At 42.3% G+C, this 9,246-nt stretch overlaps 1 protein-coding gene across 1 annotated transcript; it reads right to left on the bottom strand.

The window, feature by feature from the left end:
* Window positions 1–4,706: 4,706 nt before the first annotated feature.
* Window positions 4,707–8,647, bottom strand: slc30a1a (solute carrier family 30 member 1a). The gene is made up of 2 exons (XM_078274797.1): window positions 7,676–8,647; window positions 4,707–6,163 (listed from the first exon to the last, which is right to left on the bottom strand). Exons 1-2 carry the CDS (start codon window positions 8,247–8,249, stop codon window positions 5,256–5,258), a joined length of 1,482 nt encoding a protein of 493 aa, XP_078130923.1. The 5' UTR covers window positions 8,250–8,647; the 3' UTR covers window positions 4,707–5,255.
* Between the last annotated feature and the right edge of the window lie 599 nt (window positions 8,648–9,246).

Here is a 9,246-nt window from a genome sequence, read left to right as displayed (position 1 = left end):
TCAAAGTGGCGCCAAAATGAATGGCAGTCAATGGAATGCTAACAGGAGGTGATGGCTTGGTAGCATCAAAATGGTGCCATAGGAGGTTCGCGTTGTGAGGAGAAGCTTACCCCCTTGGTTTACTCTAGCTGCTAGCTAACGGTAGGCTAACGTTACCTTCTGTCGAGTGTAGTGTTGACTAGCATCCCGTGCGGCGATGTTTCAGTTCCCTCTAACGTTCGTTTTTGGAGCATCAGAGAGAAGTGCAGGCATTCAAGTGTCACCTAAATAAGGCACCGAAATCCGCGTTGCTATTCGGTCCGGTAGATAACGGTTAAGGCACCGGGTCTCGGACCCCCCCTTCCAAATAAAAACTCTTCGGATCTACACAATTCACGTGGATGACATTTTCCCGACTAGTTTGCAGGTATGTCTTTTGGGGTATTGTGTGTAAAAACGCTGTGCTGGCAAAGGTGATTCTATTTAGCAGCAGTGAGTGACCTCTCACCCTCAAGTTCAGTGTCCCGTCCCGTCCCGTCCCCGCTTGAAAATCCCAGGGACAAAGCCAGGGAGACAGATGCCCCCCCTCACACACACACACACACACACACACACACACACACACACACACACACACACACAGTTGGGTTATACCACTACATTGGCTTGCTACAGGACTTAAAATATCCAACATTGCTGGGGGGGTTGCCACCTGTCCAACTGTCAGACCAAATCTGACATACATACATACACTTTTTTTTTTTTTTTTTTTAAGTTCGATAAGTTCATCTAGATAGTTATGAGAGTTGTTGAAGGAATAGTTTTTAACATTTTGGGAAATATGCTTATTCACTTTCTGGCAGATATTTAGATGAGAAGATAGATTCCACTCTCATGTCAGTACGTTAAATATATGGCTACAGCCATCAAATAGTTAGCTTAGCTTAGCACAACGACTTGAAACAGAGGGAAACAGCTGGCCTGGCTCTGTTGAAAGGAAACAGAATCTCCTTACCAACACCTCTAAAGCTTACTAATTAATGGTATGTGTTGTTTGTCCACACAAAAACAAAAAAAGTGTAAAAACGACGATTCGCTGTTTGACAGTGGGTAACGTGCTGGACTATTTCTTAGCTGGGGCCAGTAACTTAGAATCTCAGCTGCTTTCCAGGCAACCATAATCAACTTACCAACCTTGAACACAAACTGGGGTCAGCAGTGGATGCTTACAGGCCCACTTTACTGTCTGCATACAACGGGCTGCAGTAAAGGTGCAAAGCACAACTGACTTAAACAAAGAGCACAAAATTAAAGCTGCCCCATGTATGAACCTCTTTCTGTCCACATGAAAAGGGACAGAGAGGGAGGAGAGAGCGGCCCGGTAGCACTGTGGAATGCCGGGTAGAGCCCCGTGCTTGTTGCCTTTGGAATGCCCCTGGGCCTCTTACATAAGTCCCATCAGGCCGGTGGCGGCTGCTCCGTCAGCCACACATTTACAGTCGGCAGCCACATCAGACTCCCACTGAAACTCACATATTCAACACAGTAACCTGTTGGTGCAAATAGTAAAATAAGTAGTAAAATAAACACCTAAATGTGTATTTTGGATGTTTTTTCTACCAATAGTCTGAAAGAAGACATGCTATGATAGTAAAATAGCCCAAAAACTCTTATAGTTTTGCTTGGGGTGTCTCCCGTAAACATTTGACTTATTCCTATTTTGACAACTAGTTACCTTAATTCTCTTATTGACTTATCTGAACCTCAATCCTGGTGTTGTATTAACATCTGAACGTAACTAATGTATTCAAGTACTGTAAGTATGTCAGATTTTGAGGTCACTGTACTTTACTTGTGTATTTCCATTTTATGCTACTCCACTACAATTCAGAGGGAAATATTGTACTTTTTAATCAACTACATGTATTTGTAGGTACTGATATATATAAGATAGCAACAGAAATCAACCTGTTTCAAGAACTTTCCGAAATCAGCTTTTTTCTTAATTCTAGTGCAGCAAAGGTGCCTTACAGGCACTTATTTGAAACAAGTTGGTTTCAATTAAAAGCAGGTTGAAATATTCTCCATGCACTGCAAAATCAGGCATTAGAACTCATTTATTGACAGAAATGTCTTTAAAAGATCAAGGTTTTTTGTGGATTAAACAGCCCAACACTTTATACATTAGTATACAACAACAGCACAAATACTGCTCACACATTAATGCATTAGTGACAATAATTCTATAATATATAACACTAGGAAAGGGGCCAAAAAGTACCAGCACTTTTTTTGTTTTTTTGATTTTTGTCCACATGAGTACCCTTAAATCCAATTGTTATTATTTATAGGCTGCTATTTATACCAAAAATAAACTATATATTATGATTTATTAGGAAAAAAACAAGCAATTCTATGTAAAATCAGACATTCAGCACCCCCATATAGCCTGAATGGAATGACCCTTTGTCTCGTCACCACATTTTCAGACATTCGACTGTGAGATTGCCAGTCAAATCAGGCTCCTTCAATCGAATCTTCGAATAGTCAACTTTTCGGGTCATCCCTACAAGATATACCTATGAATATAGATATATTATTATAACTTCTTCTACCTTTAAAGTATGCTTGGTCACAAGATACGTTTTACAAAGCAAGCAATGCAAGCAAAATAAACATGCATCTTAATTTCAGTTTTTACAGGAAACTGGAATGTAGGCTGAGTGAGTGTAATATATATATATATATTATATATATATATATATGTATTGTGCATCAGAGGGCTGAGGTAATACAAGCATTATTACACAAGGAGACCAGGCAAGCTAAATATTGGAAAAACTGGCTTAGACCTCTAAATCTCCTCTTTAATCTCCTTCACACTTCTTTGGCTAAAGTGGATTTAATAGGCAAAAGTCAACTACAGATCAAAGTATTGATTGACATGGTGAGAAACTGGTGCTTAAAGTCATTCAAGACTTTAAACTAAACATAGATCACAAGTTTCAGTTTCTTGCTGTTGGCTCCTTGTCACTTGTAGGGATTCATTTCAAAAATTTGACTTCACATTGTCAGGCACCTCTGTATTTAAAGGAGTTGTGTCTGAAAATGTGTTAAAGGTCCCATATTATGATCATTTTCAGGTTCATACTTCTATTTTGGATTTCTACAAGAACATGTTTACATGCTTGAATGTTCAAAAAACATTTCAAATTTGTCTGAATAGAACTGTAAAACCTCCCGAAAAAGTCCAGTCCGTTTCCAGGTCTTCCGAAGCGGCACTCTCCAAATCCCTTCACCGTCATTGCAGCCAGGGAATTAATCAGCAAGACACCCAGACTGAAAGAGACACAAAAGGACTAACAACATGACAGTGTCATTTGTAGTCATTTTACATCTTTTCAAAGTTGTTTTTGTCTCTTTGTAGTCGTTTCTTTTAATTAAATAAAAATAAAAAAAATAAAAACTAATTTACTTTGACTGAAAAGGTTAAAGAAAGTAAAAAATAAGGCAAAGGACACATTTCAATTCCTCAACTGTACCAAACAGTCATATTTAGTTTTTATTTCACAACGACACATTGGACAGGTACTGTAGATATATAGTATATCAAAAACACATCACTTGACATGCCATATCTAAAATAAAAAAAAACAAAAAAAACACTTGGTTTAAATTTGCACATAGAGCTCAAGTCTTAAAAGATACAGAATAAAAGTGACCCAACATTACAAATGAAGGACCGCATCAAAATATTATCCCAGCACATATTTCTATATTGCATACACATTTATTTAGGAGTGGAAATCTGAAACACATCGATGGATCACCTTTAAATGATATCTGTGGTGATGAGGGAAAATTCATCAATTTTAAAGGCCACCATATGGACTTCAATTCAGCAAAAACAGCCTGCTCATCTGTCCAAAGCAGAGGACAGAAAAGCTGTAAGGTGAGTCATTCACTACACAGTTGAGTTATGTAAGTAGATACCAGCAGGTACTGGTAAGCAGCAACTGGAGCTTCAGTGGAACTCCTGAAAGTCAAACTGGTCTCAGTTTGGTCATGCAAACATAGCAGAACATCTTGGAAATATAAAAACTCCCTCAGCGTGGATTGTGTCATGGTGCCAAACACATTCATGGAGGATTTTAAATGAAAGTCAACAGCCATCATCAGAAAGCTTTCCAGTACAGATTCATACAGAGAATGGTTTCATTAATGGCATCCAGTGCTCATTTCTTCACAACAGATCCAACCCTCTGGCTTGCAAGGCATCAACTGTATGAATGAACATTTAATTAGGCGATTGTGCCAATGCAAGAGGTTCAGTTACACTGTGTCTACTATAATTAGTGCTAGAACAACCGCAGGTTTTTGCATTTAAAAAGGCAAGGTGAGAGAGGTGTTGATACAGCTTATGTATCCAACTGATGACTGCAAGTAAAACTGAGTCAAGGCCAGAGAAAAGTCTTGAGAAACAAAATCATTATAAAACGTCACATTTGAAAAACGGACTACAGCATAGATGATCTGTCAAAAAATTCAAGACAGAAAAATTGCAAATATGTTTCTAACATCCAAACTAAATATTACAAACAGCATCTATAGAAAGAAATAGATAATTTCTAATAACTTAAAATACTTAAATTATTATGCCATACAATACTCTTCCATTTGGGGCCAGAGGGTAAGAAAATAGATCTGCTCAAAGCCTACGCAAAAAGGTAGACTCTTTGCCAACAGGTCCAAAGGCTAAACAACATAACCTAGTGATGTGTGCTCCGACATGCTGTGTTGTGTGTGTCCTTTTAGAGGCGAGGACGTCTCTCAGATCCCTTCAGTCCTGCAGTGAGAAGCTTTGGCACAGAAACCCCATGGGACGAGATGACACATCACAACACAGTGCTAATGAGGGACACTCATGCAGGCCTCGCTCCAGTCCTGGAGGAGATACGGTCAGAGAACCCCAACATGCATCGCCACCATACTGCCAGGGCAACAAGAGAGGGGCCGAGTGACAGAGGAGAGGCTGGGAGAGAGGGGATGGAAATAGGTATACACAGAGAGGAAAGTTGAAACGACATGGCTCAAATGCATGAATACAGAGGGTTTTTGGGGGGATTTATCAGCTATAACGGGGCAGTAACAGAGGGTAAAAGCTAATGACCACGACAGAGCCACGGGTCAAAAAGATAACGGCGTCCATGACAATGATTTTAGCCTGGTGTGCTGGTTTTCCAGCTTCTCCTCTGTTTCTCTATATCCCCTCCATCTCACAGAGATGACTCCACCTCTCTAGTGATGGTAATCCCGGCCTCTGACTGAGGGCACACCTGAATGCCTGCATCCTGCTCTGGGGTCTCACTGATCACCTCCAGGGCTGAAGCAGCAGCAGCCTTGCAGTCACTGCTGGCCTTCTTCTCAGAGCCTGTGTTCGGTTTGTCTGCAGAGCCGCAGCACAGCTTGGGAGCACACTGAGTCCGACAGGAAAGCTCACAGAGGGAGTCTCGAGACTCTGAGTTGAACGTGACAAACTCTGGCTGGATGGTGGTGGCGTGGATGCCCTCGTCGTGGAAGAAGTCCTTGATGCGCTTGGCCACCTCCATGTAAGAAGTGGGGTCGTGGCACTTGATGTGTGCCGTGGCAATGATGCGACTGCCAGCCAGCTGCCAGATGTGCAGCTCGTGGATGGCCAGGACACCCTCTAGACCTAGCAGCCGCTCGTTGAGCCGGCTCATGTTGATCTGCTTGGGCACTGTCTGCAGCAGGATGAGGGCCGACTCTTTGAGCAGTGGATAGGTAGTATACAGGAGGATGGTCACCATGATGATGCAGAGTGTGGGATCCAGGTAGAGAACCCAGCAGGGGCCTGCAAACTTCATGGCTGACATAGTGGGACCTTCAAGCAGGTCAACCAGTGTGTGATTGACATGCTGGTGGTCTGTGGTGTGGCTGTTGATACACGGGTTCACACACGTCTCACCGCTGATGCAGGGCTGCCACACAAAGGTAAATATTAAAGAATTGACCACCACAATGACAGAGCCAAGGGCGTCACCCAAAACATGCAGGAAGACCCCGCGCATGTTGAGCTGCGACGATGCGTCGTGGTCATGGTCCATCTCCTCAAAGTGGGGGTTGCCATTAATCTGCACCTCTGTGCTGTCTTTACAGCTGATTTCTGAAGATAAAAACAACGGATAGTTTAGCTTCCCAGAACATGGATAATACAGCAACAATTTAAAATATCGTTTTGAGAAAATACAGAAAAACAGACAGACTATTATTACGGTGCCCAAAAAAGATGCAACAAATCAACCAGCAGTAGGAGATTCCAAGAAGATGTCATCAGTGGCAGCCAGTTACTTAATTGCTCAGTTATATCATTTTGGGTAAAAGCACAAGTCCATTTGAAACTTGAAACAAAGAAGCCAGAACTCAGCCTGCGATATTATCAGGTGACACGTGTTGGAGCTGGTCAAGAGGAGGATGACTAAGGGCAATTTACTAAGACATTAAGTTGACATATTAGTGATTTTTATTTTCTTGCCAACAATGCTCTAGCTTTCACTGTGGAAGACGATGAATGACTGAGTCTGTGCTATAGCTGCCCGGGGCCATAAACAAGAGAAACATACCAGACAGCCATGCTGGATTATATGAAAGAAATCTCACAGTATTTTGGATCCTAAACTCATATTTAATTAGTAATTGCAGGCCGCATGGTAGCTTCAAAGCTCTGAGGGAACGGCACCTGAGCAATGGCTGCCCTCTTCCATCCTGGGGCGCCGCCGGGTCATTCATCAACGGCTAATGGTGTGGCTGAGGCTGTCGACTCCACAGTTACACTGATGTATGACCCAGTAACAGTCATCAGTGCATGGAGGGGGTGGGGGGTATAGCCTCCACTTATTGAAGCTGCTTAACTGTGTGGCGGGAGAAATGGTCTTCTGTAGGGTTTAACCCTTCAGTGGACGAGGACGAGCTTTTTGGGGGTAATCTGTTGCTTTATTTTCAACAAGCAGACATCAAACTCATATCTGACCACAACTAACAGACACAATTATGAGTCGTTTCTGTTTATGCTTGCAGGTTCCGGGTTATCACTATTGTATGAATCCACTACAGATTTGGATTGATGACACTTTTACAAGTTTGAACTAGATCAAAGACAGGATTTGTCTGTCTGTGTTTCTTCCTGGATTACTAAAGATGTATTTAATTATTTATACGCCATCTGATCTGATAGTGGTCACGTACAAAGCCTGAAACTTTAGCCGTCTATGTCACGTTTGCTTTGATATAATAACCCACCAATAAATATCTGATATCAAACACATTTGTCTAAATGGATGCTTCTACCACAGAAGAAAAACAAGGATTAGTCACTCAGACAGGGTGTCCTCAGGGTACACTGAAGATATACGTATGTACTGTTAGTAACAGCCTGTTACGCAATCTGGACAGCTAACAATGGAGACAAAGTCTGGCACTTGCTGTCAGCTTCAACGTGAGACACACTGAGGCTGGACTTACAGGGTTTGGGCACCTTATACTGGCATGCACTACACACTTTAACATTAAATTACATAATGTAACACAGGGAAGACAAATATGACTCAATATTCTAAAGCCCCAATGACTAACGTTACAGTTCAGTAAAAAAAAAAATGCTACAACTGTCCATACTTACCATTTCTTGGTCTGACATCTCCCGGGCTGTTGTGGTTTCCTACCAAGTTGTTGGTCTCCTCTCCTGAAGACCCATTCCCAGCCTTCTGGGACTTCCCGGTTTTACCCCTCTTGTTCTTATTTCCATGAGAGTGTCCTCCGTGGGAGTGCCCGTGGCCTCCGCCAGCGTGCCCGCGGAACAAGCAGAGCCCAAGCAGGTTGATTAGGAGTCCCGCGGCACCAACCCCGGCGACCACCAGCGGACTATCGATCTCATCGGGCTCGGTAAAACGCTCGACAGCCTCCAGGACGATGGTGAAGCACAGCGCCGTGAGGAAGACGGCGTTGACCAGAGCCCCCATCACCTCCGCCCGGATCCACCCAAAGGTGTTTTTGTTGGTCGCATGGGTTTTCTCAGCGAATCGCACCGCGACCAAAGCCACGACCAGCGCAATGACGTCCGACAGCATATGAAAGGAGTCCGACAGCATTGATAGAGATGAGGTGATCCGGCTTACAACCACTTCCACAATGAAAAACCCGAAAGTCAATGAGAGCATGCATAGCAGCCGGACACGATTAGGCTCAAAAGCCATTTTCCCTTCTTCACAGTCTTTCGTCGAGTCAAGTTTCGAGTTAACGTTAAATACGGTTTCACAGCCGTCTAACGAGCTCACTAGGACATCAGCTAACGTTAGCTATCTTTCTGGTTTAACACAGCTCGAAGATAACGACTTACGTTACGCTAGCTGGCTCCCTGAGACAATACGATCGATGCTAACAGCGTCTTTACACACTGCTGTTTTCCAGCGACGGCAGCATCACTCGGCTGGATCTGAAGACAACCACAGGTTAAATGAATTCGGCAAACGGCTATTTACCGTACAAATAGACTGTGGTCGACACCAGTATATTCCAGAAACGTTTGCCGACGAGCTCCGGTTTGCAGACGGCTGAAACTTTGCACCCGAGCCGGTAAACTTTCCACACGGAACACAGCAACATATGGACACGCCTTGGACGATTACTATTGGTGGAGAGGGCACAAGATTGAATCTGATTGGTCAAATTCTGCAACTCTCGCAATAAGGCGGAGCAAACAAGCCAGACAACAGCGGTTGCTACGCACGCTGACCACAACTATAATCTCGCGATGACTACTTTAATGTATCTGTAAATCTACCGGTATGTAGTATCGGTACTTTAGTTCTCATCTATTAACATAATGTAGGCAAATAGAGAAAACACTGGCACTTTGCGGTATTCACCTTTTTTATTGATGAATTTAGTGTTTCTCATCACTGAAGATGTAATTAAAAAACAAAGGTGTTAAAAGTGCCTCAGTACTGTATATCCTAATTTAACTGTCTTAAACTTAAATTGTTAATTATTTTTAATGGAATTAAACCAAATGTAGTTGTCTTATATAATAATTATACATATTTTTCATCATTGAAAACCCATCTAATAGTTTGTCTTTTTAGCGTTATTGTACAAAACCATAATATAATACAAATGTACTTTTAATTATATTCTCTAATCTGCTATAAATTAAGCAAACAAAGTTCAGGTGTGAAGGGTTATTGCTGTTGC

The sequence above is a fragment of the Sander vitreus genome, chromosome 18, assembly GCF_031162955.1.
Source record: "Sander vitreus isolate 19-12246 chromosome 18, sanVit1, whole genome shotgun sequence".
NCBI classification, from domain to species: domain Eukaryota; kingdom Metazoa; phylum Chordata; class Actinopteri; order Perciformes; family Percidae; genus Sander; species Sander vitreus.
This window is presented reverse-complemented; position numbering and strand designations above follow the sequence as displayed.

What these genes read in the sequence shown, in the direction of transcription:
- slc30a1a (XM_078274797.1), bottom strand. Translation starts at nt 8,249, where the DNA reads ATGGCTTTTGAGCCTAATCGTGTCCGGCTGCTATGCATGCTCTCATTG. An exon ending in AGATGTCAGACCAAGAAATG is followed by an intron (nt 6,164 to 7,675) that starts GTAAGTATGGAC and finishes TTTTATCTTCAG; the next exon opens with AAATCAGCTGTAAAGACAGC.